General features: G+C 27.6%; 1 protein-coding gene across 1 annotated transcript in view; it reads right to left on the bottom strand.

Annotated features, from left to right (window-relative positions):
- LOC100203679 (ubiquitin carboxyl-terminal hydrolase 39) overlaps positions 1–24693 on the bottom strand; it is a 123673-nt gene that overhangs the window by 226 nt on the left and 98754 nt on the right. Inside the window, exons 14-20 of the mRNA XM_065816519.1 lie at positions 24594–24658; positions 24248–24325; positions 24011–24091; positions 20687–20748; positions 20404–20510; positions 20239–20279; positions 6151–6237 (exon numbers count right to left, since the gene is read on the bottom strand). Of these exons, the coding sequence (XP_065672591.1) occupies positions 6151–6237; positions 20239–20279; positions 20404–20510; positions 20687–20748; positions 24011–24091; positions 24248–24325; positions 24594–24658 (521 nt within the window). The remainder of the gene's footprint in view (positions 1–6150; positions 6238–20238; positions 20280–20403; positions 20511–20686; positions 20749–24010; positions 24092–24247; positions 24326–24593; positions 24659–24693) is intronic.

Genomic DNA, 24693 nt, shown 5'->3' with positions numbered 1-24693 from the left:
CACTTTATAGGTCAAGCTTATAAGTACGAACTTGTTAGTTATTCAGTGAATTCAAGTTCTTATATTAGAGAGGAAATACTTCGCAAATAAGTTGAAAAAAAAGTTAAAAAATTTCATTATTTTCAATAATATTGATAAAATTGTTTGTTAAAAAAATATAATGCATATAAAATAAAAAATGAAGAAACTAATACTAACAAAAAATTCATTGATAAAAAAACAACAAAAAAAAAACAGAATCCTTTAAATTTAATAAATAAAAGCAATGATAATTATGTACTGCTGCCTTACAAAACTCGCTTCTTATGAAAAAGGCTAAAAATTAAACACCGACCTAAAATACTCACGCTCCTTAAAGCTTCGCTCAACCAAGAGCTCAATCAATTCACAATAGTGTGTCAATACAAAAATTAATACGTTTAATAAACACTTGCGTATTAATAAAGAACTAATAGGTAAGCGTATGCCCAGACTATGCTCCTTGATTTTGTTCTCTCGATTGGGCTCAGTTTCTTCTTGTTTCTCTTTTTGTTTCAGATCATGCTATAGCTTCACTTAAACTTTTATCTCGTACTTTTTTCGCAACAAACTCACCACATCATATCTTACTACTACCTTAAACACATTTCTTACTACTACCTTAAAGCTAACTGGAATTCATTTTGTTTGACATTTATCATCTCTCTAGTAAAAATTGCGCCTTTTTTGTAATCTCCTAGATTCAGCGAACTTTTATTCCTACTCGTTGGTCTCGAGTTTTCCTTCATCCCAGGTAGAAAAAGAAATCATCAGGTTTTCTTAGCATTTTTATTATTGCATGAAATCTATGCAGAGTTTTGTTAAATTTTTAACTGTGTAACAATTGTGCAAAAGCCTAACATTCCTACACTTTCCTGATATCCCAGAGAAACAGGTTGAACCATTATTAAACATCCAAAAAATAATCATCCATATTTTGAAAATTTTAAAAACATTTAGCAAAGAATAAATCCGGAATTTAAATTCCTTATATTTGTCTAAATTTTTTCAATTTTTAGAAACAAATATTTTTGTAATATTTGATGCAGGTAATCTGCGGTGTTTGAACTGACCTGAGCAATAGAGAAAACAAATATACATATGCATAGATATATCAATATTTAAAATTAATAAATATAAATATATTATAAAAACAAATATATTGCAAAATCAAATATATAGCAAAATCAAATATATTGCAAAAACAAGTAAATTGCAAAAACAAACATTTTACAAAAAACAAATATATTGCAAAAATATATATTTAAATTTGTATTTACGGAAAACGATTTGGAAACCCGGAAAAACTAAAAATTAAAAAAAAAATAACCGGCATTCCGGATATATATCTGGAAAAAGATAATACATCCAAATCACTTCAGCTTCTATTGCTATGATTACTTTTTACTTAAACTTTTCAACAGCTTGTGCTTCTAACAACATTCCCGTAGTAAATATATACCATGATATAAACTGGAAATATGCAACGATGGATCAGCCATTTTTTAATTAAACAATTTGATTTCAATATGTAGTTACCAATTTTGTGTTTTTAGGTAAATTATTAAAATGTCTGTGCTGTATTTTAAAGGGATTCTTTTTACTTATAAAAAATTCAAGAGTGAAAAAATAACTTTGAAACCCATTTTTTATCTCTATCAAATTTCAATCTGTCCTTGTATGGAATACAAAAAAAATATTTGATATAGTCATACTTTAAGTAGTTCTTTCAATGAATTCTTCTATTGAGTTCTTCTATTGATCTCTTATAGGTTCAAAATGGCTAGACTGTTGCTAAACCTGCTCTTGTTGCCAAGCTTGAACTTTTGTGCCATTATTAAAAGACTGCACATCTTTCTTTTTTTCTACAAATCCTACCATCGTTGCTACCATCGAAAACTGGGTATTAAATTTTTGAACATATTATTATTTTGTTCATACTTTGAACAACTTCAAAGTATGAACAAAACATATTTTTATTGCTAAAGTTGTTATCTTAGGAAAATTCCGAAATTTCAAATGACCATGTCTAATGAACCGCAAAAGATTTTATGCTGAAATTTAATATAAACCAATCCATTAAGTTTCATCAAAATCAAAAAGAGGCAGTTCATGTTGGATCTCGGTCCACCTGAATAATATATATAACTGGATATATATATATATATATATATATATATATATATATATATATATATATATATATATATATATATACATATTATTAGACTGGAATCACGCGGTGCATAGATGCTTGGACTAACTTCTTGTAGACAAACTCAAAAACCTAAATTAACACCAACTATGGTTAAAAAACGCTTGAAATGGGCAAACAAATACAAAAAGTTTGGCAAGGATGACTGGAAAAAAGGAATTATAAAAATTATACCATAAAATCCATTACACTTCATGCATTTACTCACATATTTTGAAGTTTGATTCTATTATTTATTACTCTATGGGGTTTTTTCGGTTTGCTTTTCAACTTTACAAGTGGTTCCCCAATGACGAAGAATAAAATCTTTATGCACGATGGAGCCCCGCGCCACAAGACCAAGTCTGAAACTAGTTATTCAAAAGTTTAGTTATAGCAAGCAGGATAATTCTCTTGACCAGCCTAATACCCCTTCTTCATCTATTAGGCTGGTGCATATGTAAACCAGTGTTACATTGTTTCCTGAGGATAATGAATACTGGATCTTCTTGACTCTACTCATACCTTGGCTTCCTTGATAGTGGCTATGGACCTCTTCCTGTTATCTTCTAATAAGGGTACAGCTCTAAAACCCAGTATAATGGTTCTGAAGCTAGCTGATAGCGAGGTTTCTCTAATTCTGTGGCAGCTTTCAGAGAAACCATTTCCATCAACTGCTGTAAAATATCTAAGCAGTAACAGTACTCAGATATTTTAATATAACAATGTAATGGTGTTTCTGTTAGTACTTTTGGTATGCATTGCTGAGGTCACATAAGATGCCCCAGGCTAAGATTTTAGGTTAATTAGTAGGATTGAGGCAACTGCATTGTTCATTACTTAGGGTACCATGCTCTATATAAGTTTTTTCTTTAACTAAAGAAAAACCATGACCAAAGTACCCTAATATATTAAATTTAAAAAAACATAATAATAAAAACATAAAAAATATTTTAATATATCTAATACTCGTGGTCTTTGAAGAAACTTTTCCTCAGTTGAATTTTACCTCAATATTTACCAGACTTACTTGCTCTTTGTGAGAATAATTTGAATTTAGCTGTTTCTTCTTCCAATCTTAGCATTGATGGCTATTATCCTTTAATTTGCAAAGATCCAAATAGTCACATGCTTGGCTTGGGCATACAGTTACGCATCAATTCACCTAATTGTCAAAAAAAAAAAAAAAGGCTGGAATTCTCTGGCCACTCTTTTATGTGCTTCTGCTTCGGTCTTACTCAATCACCTCTCTTTATTCTTTATCATTCTCCCTCTTTTAAACACTGCACTTTTTAAGATATAATTTCTGACCAAATTGATTAAGCCCTTTCTCTTTACCCCTCAGTCAATACTGTTATAATTGGTAAATTTATATTTTGTTTGGTAACAGTTTTTGGTTTTATTTGGTTAACTTTGTTATTCATTTTCCTAACAACTTTAACCCCTTACCTTCACTCTTTTATTTGTGTCTTGTCTCTGAAACTAGTTTGCAATTTTTCCTTGTTCTCCTTTAGGTAGTTGCAATGAAATCAATAAATCTTTTATTTCGTATATCTTCTTTGGACTCTATCCTAGCACTATCTTTCGAACCCTATCATTGCACTATTTACTTACCCTAAAGCTGACTGGGATTCTTGTCCTGAATTTCTTTTTGACAGTCCTTAGGCTAACATCTTTTGTCTCTCTACTGATAAATGCACATCCTGAATAATCTTATGGTTTCCTGTAGGTATAGAAGCTTTAAGTCCTTCTCACCAGTTTTAAGTCAAACCTCATTCTGATGGTTTTCACCTTCTTGTGCAGCTGCTTTATCTAATCGTAATTAATTTTTTTATCTTTTCCACAAGAACAACTCTCTTGGAGAATCAATATCTTTTTATTATTGCAAGAAACTAATGTAAAAAAGTGCTGTTTGATGCTAATCTCTATTATTCCCAGTTTACTAAATTTCGCATCTCATCTCAGAAGTTAGGTTATAGACACTTTTGGAAATTCTCCAACAGTGTCATTAACAAAGGTAAGTTAAACATTCCATATCTAATTTATGGGTTAAGCTTAACACTCCATAACTAATTTGTTGAGTTAAGCCATAGTCTTCCTGCCATTCTAGTTTACCTATTGTTAGACATCCCAATCACTCCAGTTTCCGCTACTAAAGTCATTTCTCAATTAAACTCTTCTGCGACTTGTGATTCAGACAACACTCCTGTCATAGTCTACTGTCAAAAGCGTTCTTCAGAACTCTCTTCAATTCAACTCTCTTAACTATTAAACAAGTGCTTGACTGAATCTTATTTTTCTGTCTGTTGGAAATTACAACTGTGGTTGCAATTAAAATTTGGACAACATTCTAACCCTCTATCTATCCTCTGATTAATTTTCTCTCTTTTATTAGCAAGGTCTTTAAGTCTTTAATCAACAAGTTTCTAAAATCTTATCTCGAGTCTAATACTCTCTGACTATCAATACAGATTTTGATCTTCTCTTTAGACTTGCAGTTATTGCAATAACTAACTGTAAGATGTATCATGCATTCGATGGAAGCGGCAAGGCAAGAGCTATTGCTCTTGACACCTCAGAAACTTTCGAAAAAGTTTGGCATGCTGATCTTGTCCATATGCTTGCTTTATATGGTGTATCTGGAAAGTTTTTGAGATTATTAAGTCATTTCTTCTGACCACAGTATTAAAATCATCTTTGAAGGCCAACACTCTTCTTCATTTCCAGTAAAATCTAGGGTAACACATAGTTTTATTCTTGACTATGTATTGTTTCTCATCTATATTAATGAACTTCCTGACAATCTTACATCTAAAATGGCTCTATTTGCTGGCGACTTAACTTTATATTCCAGTCTTGAAATAAAGTCTTCTCTTTTTGATTGCTTAGAACAGTCAGCAGATCTTGAATCTGATCTTTCTTCTGTGACATCATGGGGCTTGCAGTGACTTGTAAACTTTAACTTCAACAAAACTTATTTATTTACTGCAAACAACTATCACAATATTGTTGATTTTACTTTATTGATGAATGGCAACTCTCTCACTACCACTACTTTACTTGTATTCCACACAGGGATAAATAAGAGAATTGTAGATATAAAGAATGGAATCAGGAGAAAAAAAATGGCTTGCGCACTATAGAGAATTATCCTTTGCAGATGCTAAATTTGAAATTATTTGTATATATAGTTTCCATGAGAGGTTAGTGGCAAATAATAATCAAAGATGTAAAGTAGTGGTAGTGAGAAGGTTGCCATTCATCATTAAAGGAATATCAACAATATTGTCATAGTTGTTTGCAGTAAATAACTGTTTTCATATTTGAAAAAAATTGTTTTCATATTTGGACTGGTACTTCTAATGATGCTTTTTCTTTTCTAGTCAAAAAAACAAATTGTTAATGTAGTTGGACCTACTCAATTTGCCAAGCTTGAGCTACTCTTCCATTATTGTAAAGTTGCATCTCTTTCTCTTTTCTACAAATAGTAATCATGGTTGCTGCATCAAACAAGCTATCATCTCTAGCTCCATCAACAAAACTCACTTTACCTTGAATCATCATTCAGCCAAGACGCTTCTATAAAAAAACTTTTATTTATCTAGTTTTTTTACATGCACATTTCTCTCCCATTTTCATGTTTTCCTGACTACAAGTTTACAACTTTACAAGTCTTCTGTTGTCTTGCTCTTTAACTCTATTATTTTTTTCTAGTAACTCCAAACGTAATAATGTTTGCTTGCAGCCTTGTTGGGAGTGAGTTAGTTGGAAGTCCTGTGAAAACTAGAAAGAACTTTTACACATCTAGCTAAGTTTGCAATTAATATAAATAATTCAATAAAAATCCATACCTATACCAGGTCAATAAATCACTGTGTATAACACAGTAACATTTGCAGCATTTAACTTTTAGTTTTAAAACTAACAATAACAATTACCTGAATATAACTTTCTGATAAAGTAATCATAGGTGGTAAAATATCTTTTACATGAAGATCTTGCAGCTCATACCACTCTTTATTGCCCTTTAACATAAACAAAATATTTTAACTCTTAAGTAAATTTTATTTTATCAATTTTTGTTAACTTTTATTTGATTTCTATAAGTTACATTTGATTTAAAAAAATATAACACTACTTCAATAAAGATGTCAATTCTGAAAAAAACTGATGACATTATCATGATGCAATATACAATGTACAATATACATGCAAGATGCCATCTTTACAATATAAAGCAAAAAAAAAAAAAAAAATTGATGGCAACTTTGCAATATAAAGCAAAATAAAAATAAATGATTTAAAATGAATTAACAAAATGCTTTAATAAATAACCACAACTTATGCAATTTTAATATTTGTTAACTTTGAAACCTTAAAAACTATAAACTTCGGGAAACAAATAAAAAATTAAAAAACCACATCTAGAGCAAAATTACCATCGAAAGCTTACAAGCTCCTCCTTTCATTTCAACTAAATTTGAGAATTTGAACTAGAATTTTTTCTTAGATAAAATATCTTCACAATGGCTAAGAAGCCTTACCTACCTCAGTCTGCAAAAAATTTTGATGAGACTACTGTTAAGAATCAATTTTCACCAATCATAAAGTACTATTGTTTATTTTTTAATTATTTTTAAATACTTAATAGTATTTACAACAGTCCTAACAACAGTTTCAGATAATTTAGTTTCACAATACTCACCTTCAATCAATAAATAATTATTTTAGATAAGTTATAAAAAATACACACTAAATAGTTTTCACTTTTTTTTTTTGGTGCATATTCAATGGATTTAAAAAAAAAATAATTATTTTTTGATATTTTAAAACATGAAGCCTAAGTGTATATATATATATATATATATATATATATATATATATATATATATATATATATATATATATATATATATATATATATATATGTAATGACTTCTTTATATTTTAAGTGCATACACTTAAAATATAAAGAAGTCATAACTATCATGCAAGGATACATAGTGTGCTATCAGCATGAAAAAATATTTCCTATTATAAGCACGCAATTTGTCAGGGAATTTAACTTATTTATATATTTTTTATTATATATATTTTTTTACTCAGGACTTGACAAATTTTTTTTTTTGGACCAATGTTGACATAAGGCTCAATATTTATTGGCGCATGACTAAAGTCTTCTCTGTTTGTAATTTTTATATTGTGATTTACCAAAATTATATTGTAAAAATATATCACATGTTTATATACAGTGGCGAGCAAAATAATAGGTGTGAATAATAAATTTCACTTAAATTGACATTTTACAGTATATTTTATAAAGTGACATCTAGGAACTGATTGCTACACAAATTATGCTTATTTTATTATTACAGAGAGCAGTATATTTCCAATTTCTTACAAATTTATGAGGGGAATACCCTATTTGTTTATTTAACCTACAAATTTGGTGGAGCAAAATAATAGGTGTGTGTTTATTTTAACCTGTTTGCTGTAGGATTATAAACATTTTATTATTTTTGTTTGTTGTTGATATAAAGGTAAGGTCAATATTTATGCAACTTATATAAAATAATATTAGAAATATTATTTTATATAAGTTATTATATTTTATATAATATTTCTAATCGCTAAAGCTATCTTTAAAGCTGATCTTCAATATTTCTCTAAATTATCATTATCATAAACAATATAATCATAGAATATACATTTGTTTATAAATAGTATGTAACTTTTGTACTTTTTTAAATCTGTTTTCAGAATTACTGTAGTTTATATTTTCAAAATGCTAGGTAATGAAACATTTTCTATTTTGTAGAAGATGTATTACAATTGTAATCATACTAAACTAACATTTTTTTTTAACTTTAAATATCATTACTTTGTCAAGAGTTTTTTTTAACTTTAAATATCATTACTTTGTCAATTCTTATCAAAATTCTCAAGACTTGGTATCAATAGACAGGTCTTAAAAAGTAGAATAAAGATACATAAAGTATGCAAGGCGTTAGAAGGGCGTCTATAACACCCTCTAATATATTCAAAATCGAGGTTTTTTTTAAAGAAAATTTCTCAGAATTCCTTTAATACATACCTGATGCACGAACAACCTTTTAAACAACACTAAATTCATTATAAACAAAATTTTACAAAATAGATATGCAGAATTAAAGTTAAACTATTCATTCAAAAAAAATCTATGTTGATAAAAAATTTCTAAAAAAATAACGCAGCAAAACATTTTCATGCTATGCCACTTTGAAAAATACTGAACAAAGTGTGACACAAAATTTGGTTGAAGAAGTTCCGTTAAGATCGGATTTACGCGTACCTATTAAAGGATTACAGGTTTTATAAAGTTTATTTTACTAACAAACTTTTAAAAAACTTTAAATGAGCTTCTTTTTTTGTTTTGTTTCAATTTAAACATTTTTTTTAAATTCAAAATGTTTAAAATCAAATAGCAATATTATAATTTGTTTTTATGTCACAGCTTATATGTTTTAAAAGGTTTAAATTTATAATTTATCTTTATTTTTAGTTTAATAATTTGTGTTTATCTATACTATATCTATATCATCTTGATACTATGAAGTTATACGGTTACCTAAGCAGTGTTTTAAAACAAAACTTGTTTAATTAGTTACTAAGGTGTTGTAAAGTTGCAGTTTGTATTTTTCTATTTAGATATGAAGATAATGAAAATATTAAGCTGCATGTTACATTTTAAATGCATTATAGTTTTTGTAATCAATATTTTTAATCAAATTACAAATTTTTTTGAATTAATATTTCAATGAAAAAGTTTCATTTGATGGTATAAAAATTTTATGTGATTTTGTTATTTATTATAAAAGATTTGTCACTCATTTTAAGTTGGGTTTTATAATTATAGTTAATTGAAACAAATGGCACCACTAGTAAAGTCATCAGTAAGTTGATTTTTCTTTTTATTACCTATTATATTGGTGAATTTTTAAATTTTACTTCTTTATTTCCAAAATTTTTAATTTAAATTTAAAAATTTTGGTTGGTAAATTAAAAAACTTGGTTAAATTTTCTTTACTTCTTTATTTCCATTATATCTAGGTTGAATCATGATTCTAATGTCTTACAGTAACTAACTTTTACAGTTAAGATTCATATCTTAGATCTTTAAGTTAAAATAGTTAAACTATTTTCTATATTTTTTTATTATATCTAATATATGATAATTTGACCTAATCAGAAAACCAGTCCATGCAATTTATTAATGGATAAATTTTATTATGTTTTTTTTTTTTTTAAAACTAAAATGATTAATGTAATTAATTAATCTCAGTCTTTTTATAGATGTTTTTTATATGATTTATAGATATTTTTTATAGATATAGAATATAGAATTTTTTAATAACACATTATCTACACAAAATTACCAATAATATATGATTTTATATTATTGATAATTTTGTGTAGATAATGTGTTAAACCATGGTGGAAATGATCACTAATTACTAATGGTATTAGTAGCGATTTAAGTAATAAGATTTTTTTTTCTTATTTTCTTTTTGAACATCTTTATTTCCAATAAGGCTGCAAGCAATTACTATTAGAGCTGAAAGTAACTGGAAGAAAAAAAAAGAAGTATATAGAGCAAGCTAAAAATTGACAGACGACTTAAAAGATTACAAATTATATGAATCTAGAACACAAATTAAAGGAAGCAAATTCCAAAGAACTGATTTTTGAAGAAAAAAACTAGACAAATAAGAATTTTTGGAGAATTTAGGAACATTCACAGTAAAAGGATGAGACTTAATAGAATGACAGGTTACAGGAGACTGAATTTTAGTAGATGGCATGCTAGCTCTTTAAAGCAGTGCCCATTATAGTATTTATAAAAAAGAGAAAGAGAAGCAACATTATGATGATGTGATAATGATTGGAGGTTGGCTGCAAAAGCAGGTCCAACTATGTTTACCATGCATTTTTGCACCTTGTCTAAAAAAGAAAGGAAACCATTGAAAAATCCACCCCAGATATGGCAACAGTATTCCATACAAGAACAAATTTAAGATTTAAAAAGATAAAGAATAGAATCCTGAGTAAGATAAAGACAAGCACCATAAAGAGATGCAACCTTGGTGGATACTAATTTTGTAATTGATTTGATATATTGATATAAGAAAGACCAGAAGTAAGAGTTAATCATAGAAGATGAAGGGTAGATAACTTATCAATCACATTACCGTTCATAAATATAGAAAGATCTACAATATTACGATAATGATATACGGAAAAAAATGAGATTTATCTGAGTTAAAGTTCACCAGCCATAAGAGTCCCATGCTGTAGCAGAAGTGAGATCCTTTTCAAGCTCAAATGCCCCCTCCAAGAAATCAGAGAGTGCTGGCTTCTTATCAAGACAAGAACAAATGGTAATATCATCAGCGAACAATGCCACCATAGATGTGAGAATTTCAGGAATATCAATAATGTCAACTAAAAAGAGTATAGGCCAAAAAACCTTTTAGGAAACCCTTGAAGTTACAGGATATAAAGAACAGTAAGTGACACGGGAGCCTCTTTCTACTCCACATTTTTCACTATCTTGAGCAGTTGCTTTATTAAACATTAATCATATTTTTCATCTTTTTTACAAGAACATCTCTCTTAAGAACAAATGTTAATTTATTATTGCAAGAAACCAATGCATAAAAGTCCTGTGTGATGTTCAGCTCTGTTATTCTCATTTTACTAAATCTTGTTTTTTATCTCAGATGTTAGGTTCTAGAGACTTTTGGTTAGTCTTCAATAACATTATTAACTAAAGTAAGTTTAACATTTAATCTCTAATTCATGGGTCTGATCTTTATACTTCTCCACAGAATGAAGCAGTTATTTGCAAAGAAATCATACTCTAGTTTGACTATTGAATATAGGCCATACTCTATTGAACTATTGAATATAGGCCATACTCTATTGTAACTTTATTATTATTAACTTATTGAATATAGGCCATACTCTATTGAACTATTGAACTCTATGACTATTGAATATAGACCATACTCTATTGAACTATTGAATATAGGCCATACTCTATTGTAACTTTATTATTATTAACTTATTGAATATAGGCCATACTCTATTGAACTATTGAACTCTATGACTATTGAATATAGGCCATACTCTTCCTGACAGTTAAACAGATTAACTGATTGTTAAACATCGAAATCACTCTGGCTTTCAATGTTAAAGTTAATTTTCAATTAAACACTTCTACAGTTTGTGCTCCAGAATAGATTTCCATCATAGTCTTAAAAAAGTGTTCTCCAGAACTCTTTTCAATTTTTGCTAAACTTTTAATTAACTTCTAAATAAGCGGTTCCATATTGTTGGCATTCCTATATTGATGAATAACAACCCTCTTACTCTTAGACAATGTCTAAAAACAAATTGTAAATGTAACCAGACCTGCTTTATCTGCCAAGCTTGAGCCATTCTCCCATTGTTGTAAGGTTGCATTTCTTTCTTTTTTCTACAATTACAATCATGGTCAATGCCCAAACAAGCTATTATCTCTATAAGGATAAACCAAAACTCATTCTTGCTTGGTTATTTACTCAACAAGTTGCATACTTTTACTGTATCTGTCCCTTCATGCTATAAAAACTTTTATTAATCCAGTTTTTTACCTTGCACAGCAAAAAAACCTTACAACTCTTGGCCATGTTTTTCTTTTTTATACAACTTACAACTTTTTAAGTCTTCAGTTATATGTTTCCTTGTTTTTAAACTTATTCTCTATTTTAAAGTGACTCATAACTTAATAGTGGTTAATTACAAAAGTAAATTGGAGTTTAAAAATATATAAATGTATGCCAGTATTTAATAAATAGTATAAAATTATAATACATTGTTATTTAGCAGGGAGTTGTTAGCCCCGGCTATCAAACCCTGCTAAATCTTATAATATACTCATTTTTAGCCAAGGACAGGGCCCCAAAGGAAGAGAGCTTATGGAGAAGAGCAGCATGCCAAACTTTATCAAAAACTTTAGAAATGTCAAGAGCAATGGCCTTAGCCTCTACACATCTATCTAATGCCCAATAAAATCTATCAGTTATTACCATAAACAAATCAGCAGTAAAACGAGAAGATCAAAATCCATATTGATGATCAGAAAGTAAGTTATTAGATTTAAGATGAGAGATTAGGTGTTTGTTAATTAAAGACTCAAAATCTATCTTGCTCAATCAATACTATCTTGCTCATGATAGTAAGAAGACTAATGAGACCGTAGTTAGACTAGTCAGATTGCTCTCTAAATTTTTTGAAAATAGGGATAACAGATGCCGCTTTCCAGCAGGCTGGAAAACAAGATTCTGATGAGCACCTGTTAAATAGTTTTGGAAGTACAGATGACAGCTCCGGAGAACACTTCTGCAAGACTATAACAGGTATGTTGTCCAGACCACAAGCTGTAGAAGAGTCTAAACAGGAAATTACTTTGGATACAGAAGCTAGAGTGATAAGAAAGTCAAGCAATGGACTAATGGTGAGGTGGAATAACAGATTTGCCTGTAAGATTGATGAAAAGAATAATAGAGAGATTCTGATGATGAAAAGGAATGAGATAATAGAGAGATCAAACCCTGATCAGACGCACCTAAGGGTAAATGTGAAGAAACTGAGCACTGACTAGGATCAGAAACAAGACATAAGTCGAGTAGAGAAGGTAAATGATTCGAGTTGTCTGGAAAGCAAGTTGGAAAGTTGACTATTTGAGTCAGAAATTGAGAAAGACAAAAGTTGTGGGCCTTAACGCCTGCAGAGTCACTGACACTAGAGCCAAGCCATTCAGTGTGATGAGCATTAAAGTCACCAACAACAATGATATTGGCTGATGGATAAAGAGAGAGGACTTGGTCAATTTGATCAGAAATAACATCGAGTGCAATCTTGAGATGAAGGAGAGTGATATAGAACAAAGAGTGATAGAGTGAAGTGATACTTAACGAAAGCATATAAAAGCACATAAAAGAATAGTCATCGCTATTAATAAACCTAAGCGGTAACAAAGGACTCCAAATATGACCTCGACAATGCACATGCAAGTAAATTGAATTCCATCTTTTAAAAATTTAAGTGTTATTTTAGATTAATCAATTTTGCAGTAGCAATGGCAGTAACAGTATTAACAACAGCAACAGATAAATTGATTTGTAGTGTTATGTCATTACTTCTTTTATCATATCATGATTGCTTTTTTCACTTATAATTTATTTTTAGATTTATTCTTCAATGGTTATTAAGCATATTGCAGAATGAAAAGAGGGCCCGCATCCTATAAATGGGCCCAATTTTGTCGCAAATTCCACCTCCTTTTAATAGGTGAGTAACCCACTTAGAAAGCAAAATATGGAGAGAGGAGAGAGAAACATTACATTACAACTATAATTTAAATGTTTTTTGTAAATATATATTTTTCTTTTTATATTTTGTTTTCTTATTTTGTGTACATATAATATTTTGCATATATATATATATATATATATATATATATATATATATATATATATATATATATATATATATATATATATATATATATATATATATATATATATATATATATATGTATATATATATATATATATATACATATATATATATATGTAAATTATGTTAGTGTATTTTACAAATAGAGTGTTCAATGTTATTAAAGAACAGAGCAATAATAAATTAGTAAAAAACACTTATCAAACTGTTATCTTCTACTTTAAGTTTCACCATTGCTGGATCATTGACTCTTCCTGATGATCCAACAATGGTGAAACTTAAATATATATATATATATATATATATATATATATATATATATACATATATATATATATATATATATATATATATATATATATACAAATATATATATATATATACACACATATATATATACAAATATATATATATATATATATATATATATATATATATATATATATATATATATATATATATATATATATATATATATATTCAAATATATATATATATACATATATATATACAAATATATATATATATATATATATATATATATATATATATATATATATATATATATATATATATATGTATTGTATATGTATTGTATATATATAATTATAAATAATAAAATTTAATTTTGTTAAATGTTTTATTAAAAAAAAAATTTTTTTCTTCTTTTTTATTGATAAGAATTTGTATTGCATTGTTTTTAAACAAATTTTGTTGAAAAGATATAATTGCTCCTTTTTCTGAACAATATGTTTTTTTATTTGTTAAAAAGTTACATATTTTGTTTCTTTTTCCTAATACTTGAGATTTTGTTAATTGTATATATGTATATATGTATATATATATATATATATATATATATATATATATATATATATATATATATATATATATATATATATACACACACATATACATAAACACTAATTGAAAATAAATAAAATAAATATATATATACACAAGCTGAAAAAAAAGTCTCCTTTGATTTGGTTTTGACTTATTTATCATGATCCTTTTTTGACTTCTGTTTAACACTGACCACATTTTTTATTGCAGCCATTTTAGCAGGAGGCTCTTTTATAGCAGCCTTTTTAGCAGGAAGCTTTTTTAGCAGCCTTTTTAGCAGGAGGCTCCTTTATAAACTGAAATAATAATAATAAAAAAGTTTACATTCATGGTTCTTTACTAATAATATGAATACTAATCTAAGGTAAACACCAATTAAATAATAATAGCAATCATATAATAATAATAAAGTAAATTAAACGACGAGGATTATAATAATATCAACAATACTATTTAATACACAAATAACAATAATAACAAAAAGTAATAACAATCTATTATAAGCCTAATATTTTAATTAGATTATTTTTTTATCAAATAGTCAAAAAGACGGCTTTTAAATTGTGAAATAGAGTTGAGTGATTGAAAATGAAAAGGTACATTATTCTACGATTTTACGCATTGGTTTGTAATTATCATCATATTTTACCAAACAGCGGATTGGGATAGATAATTTAAAGTTACTAAAAGGTCGAAGGTAATAATAAGAACTTCTTTTAGTGGTAAAAAAATTAGACAATGACAAAGGGAGGTTTACTTGTTTATGATTCCAGACAAATGGACAATTTAATAGATGAACAAGATTAAATAATTTGAGTATTTTTGATAGAAAGTAAAGGATGCCATCACCAGATTATTAACATTATCTGGTGATGTAATAAGAGCAATGTGGCGTTTTGAATGAGTAGGTTTGCTTTTTTTTCCAGAGAAGATACAACAGTCTTTGAAATAGATAAATTTGGGTCTCTCTGGTGAATTGTTGCTTTATTAAAAACCTCTGTTTTTTTTATATTCGAAGTCTTTCACTGGGTTTCTTAGGGGATGCGAACCGCAATGGTAAAATGCATTAACAATCAATCCTCTTTTTGTAAGTATGTTAGGCCATATTTTGTTAAAAATAATGTGAAAGTTACAACAAGGCAAAGAAATAGCATCATTTTCAGCTAAGTAATTAGACAAGGCCTCATACCACATGTTTAACTGCTTTATTAACACATGTGTCAAGTGGTTGAAGGCGATGTGTACTATGAAGTGGAATCCATATTATTTCAATATCCTCTATTGCTAATTCAATTGCTTCAATAGTCACATGACTTTTGTGGCCATCCGAAAATAACAATACTTTTTCCCATTCACTTTTGTACAAAACTCATGACAACAAAACACACCAAATGATGTAAATAGTCAATAAAAATCTCTTGATTAATATATTTACGCTTTTACTGCAATGTACTTTTGTACCCAAAGAAAATTTAGATGCATCTGGAACTTTTGTTCTCTTAAATATGAAAAATGGCGGTAAGCTGTCTCATGCTGCATTGACAGTGGCCAGTTATGTTGTTATTGTGCCATGTTCACCAATATTAAATTTTGTACCTCACGAGAGCCCTTTAATGTTTGAACATGATTATCATTAAATGCTTCTGCTCTTGCTCAATAAAGCCCTTCAGGAATTCTCAGTGTCATCTGAGTATGCCTTTTTTGGAATGAGAGAAACCAATCATGTGATGCAAAACATTTATTATGCCAACTTTTTGGAAAGGACTTGTGTAATAAATGACATCTACACAAGCTTTTGGCATGAAAATAAGCAGCAGATCTTAACCGCATTATTGTGAGAGGAAACCCTCTATCGGCCATATAAAGCAGTTTTTGAACAAGAGTTTCTTCTGGTTTAAAAAAAAAATTGTTTTACCACTTATAGAATGTGTTTGATGTTTTCTCGGTAATCAATCATCATTGTACGTGGAATATTAAATAGTTTTGCTGCAGTTGATATAGTTTCTCCATCTGTAATGGTTTGCAGAGCAGCCTGAATAATTTCTGCATTATAATTTTTTTGTTGCTTTGGTTTATAATTACGTACCATCTATAAATTTTAAAATGAAAATTAATGTCATTAAAATCCACTGTTATTTAAAATTAAGTACATCATTATAAAATTTTATTTAAAAAAATATATATATATATAAAATAGTCAAAAAATTTAACATACATACTTATGTATATCTACAATACATACATATGCATATTTGTTATTTTATTATTATATATAAAAACATATTATTCTTATATTTTTTATATTGGTATGTATATATATATATATATATATATATGTATATAATAAGTGCTCTATATTTTTCTATGAATAATACATATATCTATAATAAATACTATAACAAATACTTATGATGTATATTTTATACTAAACACACATTTTATACTATATACTTACTATTTACTATGTATAATATTTGTAGTAAAAAGTACTATACACATTTTTTAAATATTAACTTTTCTAATAATATTTAATAAAATTTCAATAGTATTTTAACAATATTTAATATTAATACATATAATAAATATGTATAAAAAGTATATAATATGTATATTTTATATATTTATTATATATACCTTTCAGACTATACATTAAAATAAGATTCTTTACATGTTTACATCAAAGTCGCTTTTATAATTAAAACTTCAAAAAGTTAAAAAGCGAACTGTAAATTAATATACTCTGAAAAGCCTTTCTCTTATAAATAAAATCTAAAGCTTTAAAGTGCATTTTAAGCACCATTTGATTTACTTTCAAACAGCGCTTGGTAGTTTAAAAATTTATGTGATGAAACAACCTAATTTAATTTCAGTATTATCTTTTTTTTATTGACAAAGTTAATTTTGCTAATAAACATAGTAACTTAAATTGCTATTTTAAAAATACTGACATCGATCAATCAAAAAATATATACTTTGTTTTCAAAACATTGCGTATTTTGATTATTTTTCAATGATTGGCATTTAAGCAGAAAAATATTTTTTCAACTTCAATGTTTACTTGCAATATTTAGAGGATAATCGAAGCTAAATATATAAAACATTTATCTAATAATATTCTACAAATATTAGTTGAAAAAGTTTTGACAAAACCTAGTAAATAGATTTCTTAGGTTTTAGTCATTATTATTTAAAAGCTGAGTTGCATAGTGAATTTGTATAAGCTGAGTTGCAGGGTGAATTTGTCACGGATTTGCTCTGTGACAAATTCACCCTGCCTTACCCTATATATATATATATGAATATATATATATATATGAATATATATATATATATATATATATATATATATATATATAAATTAGTAGAAAATCACTTTTTTTTCATTTAACACTGTGTTTCATCAAAAAACACTCATCAGAAATGAATGATCAAATTAATAAAACTTCAATTTATACCAAAAGTTAAATTACAGGAAGTGGCAAATGACTTAACTACTGTAAATTTTCACACATTTGTGGAATTTGCTGACACTATTATAAAATAAATTGTTTAGAAATGATTACTTATGCTTTTTAAAAAATATATTTTTTTAAAGGGGATTTAATGTAACTATTGTTTGAGCTCATTTATTTTTATAGTTTTTTAGGAAAAACTTATTTTTCTGCCTGTATTTAAAAATTAATTCTGACTTTTTGTTCAATAAACTTTCTTGGTTTGCATGTGTAATTATTTCAAATTTTTCTTGTAGGCATAGTATACATTTTTTGGAAATATTGCTATATGCAGGCGCTGTTTTAAGGATGGACCGATTCAGTATAAAATCATCAATATTTTTATCCTTTAATACCCATATATATTTTGAAAGCGTGGTGTCTTTTGAATACTTTTTATTTTTAAAAGCTTGCTTATGATTGGCAAAACATTTTTTCCATTCACCCAAGAATGTACCTGATAAACAACATATTGTTATGCCAATATGTTGTTTATCAGGTACATTCTTAGAAGAAACAACATTTTTTTCAAAAATAAAAAGTAATTTTAAAAACGCTTTTCCAATATTTGTTGAAACATTTTCGCTGTACGGAGCGTACTGTACTGTTCAACCAAATCATATTTCTATTTCTATTTCGCTTTTTTGCAGTTTTCGTTTCAAATTTAAGCTTGAAATTTTTAAATCCGCTTTTTTAAAGAGCATCTTCATACACGCGTTTGGAAGAGTTAAAAATATTTGGTTTGGTCTATTGTTAATTGAAATAAAAATTTGTTTTAAAATTAGTGGGGGATTATTTGAATTTATATTAATATAGGATAATTCATCAATAGGTTTTTTATAAGGCCTATAAGAATTTTCCAGGAGGTTAAACGTGACATCAAGAAAATTCACAATTTTTAAATCAAAGTTTATTTCAATTTGGAAGCCAAAGTTTTTGAAAATTTTTAAAATATTTTTTCTGGTTCTGTCAAGTTGGCCCTGATTTTATTGCATTATTATTAAACCATCATCGTGATACAAGTCTAATTTATTAAAATGAACTATTTTAGCTAGGGAATTTAAAATATACAAGCCTACAAATTCACAAATTTCTGCTCCGTTGTAACTTCCCATTGTTACATCAAAGCATTCCTGCGTGGTTTTTTCTTCCAGATCTTGTTATTAATATAGAGTAAAGTTTTTCTGCAATGTTTAATTAGACGAAGATGTTTAGACATTCTTCCTGATGAACCTACTGATGGTTAAACATGCTGTTGAAGACAACTAAAAATTAGATAAGTGTTTTTACTAAATTATTATTGCTCTGTTTTTTAAGAACATTGAGCACTCTATTTGTAGAATACGCTAACATAATTTATATATATATTTTTTTTCTTCAGGACTCTAGATTTGAAAGTCAAAAAAAATATTTCTTCCTAGTTTTTGGTATCCAGAAGCTCTAAAAATATAAAAAAGCTTATGGACTACTACTGGGAAAAAGAAAAGAAAGATTTTCATGTAAGAGGAACAATCAATTTTTATACTGGAGTCCTTAGGTATAATGGCGGCAAGGACTACAGGACTTCGAGCTTAAAAACAATAAGTTCCAAATGATTAAATCTCACGAATTTTCAAAAATTCTTGATACCAGAGACCACAAAAAAAAAATAGAAATATATAAGTGGGAGTCTTTTTGGGACTCTGCATTCCTGATGCAGAGTTTCAAAAAGTCACTTTATTACTGTAAAAATTTTATATAACAAGCAAATGACTTTCAATACTTTCAACTTGATAGTATGACTATAAGAGTGTCATTTTATTTCTTTCAATACTTAAAAACCTAAATTACTAGACAAACTGGAGTGTTCATGTGGAAAATTTTATGTAGGTGAAACAAAGTTCATGGATTTGACACACATTTGCCGAAATTAAAGACATATTTTTGAAGAAAAATAGAAAAATTTGCCCATGGCAGGGCACTTAGTTTGATTTTATATTAACCAATTTTAAATATTTGACAATTTAATTTGATACTGTCAAATGATTTTGAACATACCAATGGTAAATTAAAAAAAAATATTAAGTGTATTTTGGTACTTTTTTTCTGTTTATACATCTTAAGTGATAGTTAAGTTTGAATTATAGAAAATGATTAAATAAATAAAACCTTATGATGGACATGAACACGATATGTTCCCTTTCCAGATCCTAACAAAATAAAAAAGATTTTAAAGATAAACTGAAATACTAAAAAAAAAACAATTACAAAAATAAATTTTTGCAAAATTAAAATTGAAAAAAAAAAAAAAAAAAATCTAAACAGTTTCCTGACCTGGGTCCCCGTCATGAGAAATATTAGCTATAAGATCGTTACAGGTATCCTTGTTATTTTCAAGGACCACTTTGTCATCTAACAAAAATTCTTTCATATCCAATCCTCTAAAATTTTTTATTAATTAAAAAAATATATATACTAATAAAATAAAAAATTGTTACTTTCAAGGTTTTTTTAATCTTTCGTACCCATTAACCAAATTGAATACTCACTAAGAAAATATACAACAGTTGAATTTTTCATTTCTATATGATTTGGAGAAAAAAATTTAAAAACTCACTTAACCGGAAAATTTACAACAGTTGGATTTTTTTCCACAAAGAACGTGTTGTTATTGAATCTCTAAATTAAAAAAAACATAAGAAAAAAAGAAAAAAACTTTTAATAAGCAATAGAGTAAAATAGAGTAAATTGATTGTAGAATGAAATAGTTATGTTTATTTTTTTGCTCTTAATTATTGGATAATCTTTTTGCAAATATTTTTAAATCACGTTGTAGAGAATACTTTTTCTGAGTTAGATGATATCAAATTTTATTTTTGAAGAAAAAAAATTTGTTATAATTTTTTGTATGCGTAATAAGATTTTTTTTTATTATTTTGAAATTTGAACTTAAAACTCTTGGAAGTTAAATTTGATATCATTGATCTTAAAAAGTTTACTGGTATAACTTATTACGCTGATCAAGAATCGTTTTTCAAAATTAAATTTGCTATTTAGAAAAAAAAGTTATGATTAAAAATGGAAAAGGAAAATTGTGGGTTTGAATGAAAAAATAAAAAGTGAGGCAATAGCTCACTTCTTAAATGCTGCTCTTTTTATTATATCTCAAGTAACCAATAAATTTCCAACTATAAATTTTTTGTGATAAAAAAATTTTTTCGATGAAGTTTTTCTGAATTTAAATGAATGACTTTTACTGACTGCTTTTATAAAATGATTCTAATGAATAAATGAAATACGCTAGTTACTTTCTTGTTAAATGTGGTTAAATGAATTAATGAATTAAGTCTCAAGTCACCAAGCTATCTCTATAAATTTTGTGCATAAATTTCAAATGGATTATTGTTAAATATATTTATAGATTTAACAATAATCCATTTAAAATTTATATTTAGTTGGTTCAAGACATATAAAATATGCCTTGAACCAACTTGCATGCAAAGAAAAAAGAAAAACTATACACCAAAGAGCAAGTCGTGCTTGCGGTGGTTAAAGTACAAAGCGGTGAATTTTAGCTTAACAAATCTGCTAAATCATTCAGCATACCAGTAGCAACTCTTCACAGACGTGTCCAAGGCATAGGTGAAACAATTGGTAGTGGTTCAAGGGCAAGATTGTTAAAACAACTCGAATCAGTTTTGGTAGATATGCTCATCAAATTATCTGATCGGTGCTTTGGTAAAACTTTCAATAACATCATCACACTAGTTATCGATTATTTGCAACACCAAGGTCAATCTCATTTCTTTCCTAATGGTGCACCAGGAAGAGATTGGTATAACCTTTTCATAAACCGGTGGAGTCATAGGTTGAGCATCAGAGCCATAGGCAATATTTCATCACTCAGAGCCGCTTATTGCACGCAAGAAATAGTAGCAAAGCATTTCAACACACTGCAAAGAGAATTCAACTTAGCAGGTATCAATGAAAACACTCTGTGTCATTTGTGGAATTTTGATGAAATTAGCTTCTCTGGTGATCAAGTTGAGCAAAATATAGTTTGCTGGCATGGTGCAAAACAACCATTGAAACTGGTTGGCAACAATGAAAAAATCCATTATACAGTTGGAAATTGCATTAATGCTGCTGGTAATCGTTTTGCTCCATACATTATCTTTAAATCAAAAAAACGTCTGTAAAGAGATTGGTGTTTAAGTGGTCTAAATGATACCATATATGTTATATCTCCATCCGGACGGATGGAAGATAAGCAATTTGTGCAGTGGCTCACTAACATATATGTTCCTGCCATTAAGAAAACTCCAGGCAATTAGTTCAATCTAACTTTAGTTATCTAATTATTTTTATCTAATTTTACATTCACAAAAGATTACATCAATCTAATTATAGTTATCTAATTTTAGGTATTCATATTTTAGTCGAAGATTGACAAGTGACACGTGTCACTTATTGAGTCATACTTAGTTGCATCGAATACAATATCGTTAATTTGCTTGCTAGCTAACTCGTCACATATTCTGCAGCCACTAGATGTCAGTGTTTATTCCCTTGCCAAAAGGGTTTGGCGCAAATTACTTCAACAGTTTTATGCAGAGACAAAGTTCAGCAACTTATCAAAAAAATGTTTTAGTCACCTGCGAAAAAAACTTTTCAGCTCTGGTGAAGTTTTACACATACCCAAATAGTCACTAAGTTTCAGAATACTGGCTTGTTTCCACTCAACATCAATAAAATCAATCAGTCAAAGATGCAAATTGCTAATACGTTTGAAACGCCATCATCTGAACCTGAGCCTTCATCATCTCAACAACCAGAATCTATGATAGTACCATCACCAATACTAGCACCAAGAACTACACTACCTCAGCCACTGCCCTCTGAATCTACACCAACATCTAGCATCAGCATATGTCACATAGCTTCAGCTCCAAAGCCACCTCAAAGGTCACATTGTCTGCAAACAACCTTCAATGTTGTAGTAACTCCGGCTAATCAAAAGGAAATTCAAAAAGAGGTTGAAAAACAACTGCAATCAACCCAATCACTTGCAGCAGCTTTTCAACAAATATTTCGTATCCAACACATTGACACACAAAAAAGAAAAAATGTAGATGCGCCAAGATTCAAAGGGGAGTGTATCAACAAACCTGAAATACTTGAAAGGTTAAAAGATGCTGAGAGCAAAAAAGAAGCAAAGCAAGCTAAAAAACAAAAATAAGCTCAGCTTTAATGACAAACAGCAAATAAACCAAGCAACAAACAGCAGCAAGTCCAACGAAAATATTAACTGCAAACAAATTTAAGTGTAAAAAGTGCCGAAAATTTTTTGGCAAAGCTTCAGCAAGTCAAAATATGGAATGGTACCAGTGTGAAAATTGTATACCAAAGCGATACATTAAAGGTGCAAAGTTTTATTGCACCAAAAAGTGCCGCCCAACTGAAAACTTAACTTAACCTCTAGCACCTCTAGTACCTCTAAACTTAACATCATCACAAGAATAAATAAAAAAATTTATTTGATTAATTTTTTAATTGTTATTGTTTCTTTAATTGTTTTTATTGATTGCTTTTTATTTTTTTAATTAAGTGTTGATTTAATTACACATATATATGCGTATTTCATTCTACCCCGAATGTCAGTGTAAAATGAAATAAACTTTTTTTTTAATCAAATAAAGTTTCATAAAAAACTTAAAAAAAAAATAATTTGATTTTTATGTATTTAAATAAAACTCAATATTCTCTACAAATTAAAAAAAAAAAAAAATTGAATCTTTTTTCCGTAAAAAAACAAGTAAATAAAATCCTTAACTATTCCATTTGACCTCATTTTAATCTATTTAGTTTAAATAAACCAAAATTTTGAGAATTTAAAACAGAATTGAGAAAAAAAGCTGATATTACATAAAAGGTATAAAACCTTAATAAAAAGGATCAAGTATTTAGGAAGCTTGGTGAGTATAAACTTCTTTACAGATATTTCATTATATGTTTTGTATTCCTAAAAAAAAATTAATATTAAATAACGAGATCAAATTATTAAACCAATGATGTGTCTTCTTTTTTAAAAATATTGTTCAATACATTAAAATTTGAATAGAATTAAAAATTTATTATTTCCTTATATGATTCTTTTTTCCTTAAATGAATCAATTACTTTTTCTTGGTGTCCATTAAACTTTTGCAAAAGATTAATTAGAGGAACTTGGGGGATAGCATTTTGTTCTAGTTCATCCTAAATGAAAAAAAAAAATTATCTAACTTTTAAAATTAATAGAATTAAAATGTTGAATAACTCCTTAAAAATTATTAAAAATGTTTAATAACTCCTTAAAAATTATTTAAAATGTTTAACAACTCCCTTAAAATAAATTAAAATGTTTAACAAACCTTGAATGAAAAAGAAACAGAGACATTCAATTTTAAATATACAATTTTTTAATAAGTTTTAAATAAAGGAAAAGCTGAAACATTTAATGTTAATATAAAAACGTTTAATAAACCTTGAATAAAGGAGACGCAGGGACATCCAATGTCAAATATAAAAATGGTGATACTGATTCCTTTTCTAGAAAAACAAAAATTATAAAAAAAGAGAAAAAG

The sequence above is a fragment of the Hydra vulgaris genome, chromosome 13 (assembly GCF_038396675.1).
Source record: "Hydra vulgaris chromosome 13, alternate assembly HydraT2T_AEP".
Classification (NCBI taxonomy): Eukaryota; Metazoa; Cnidaria; class Hydrozoa; order Anthoathecata; family Hydridae; genus Hydra; species Hydra vulgaris.
This window is presented reverse-complemented; position numbering and strand designations above follow the sequence as displayed.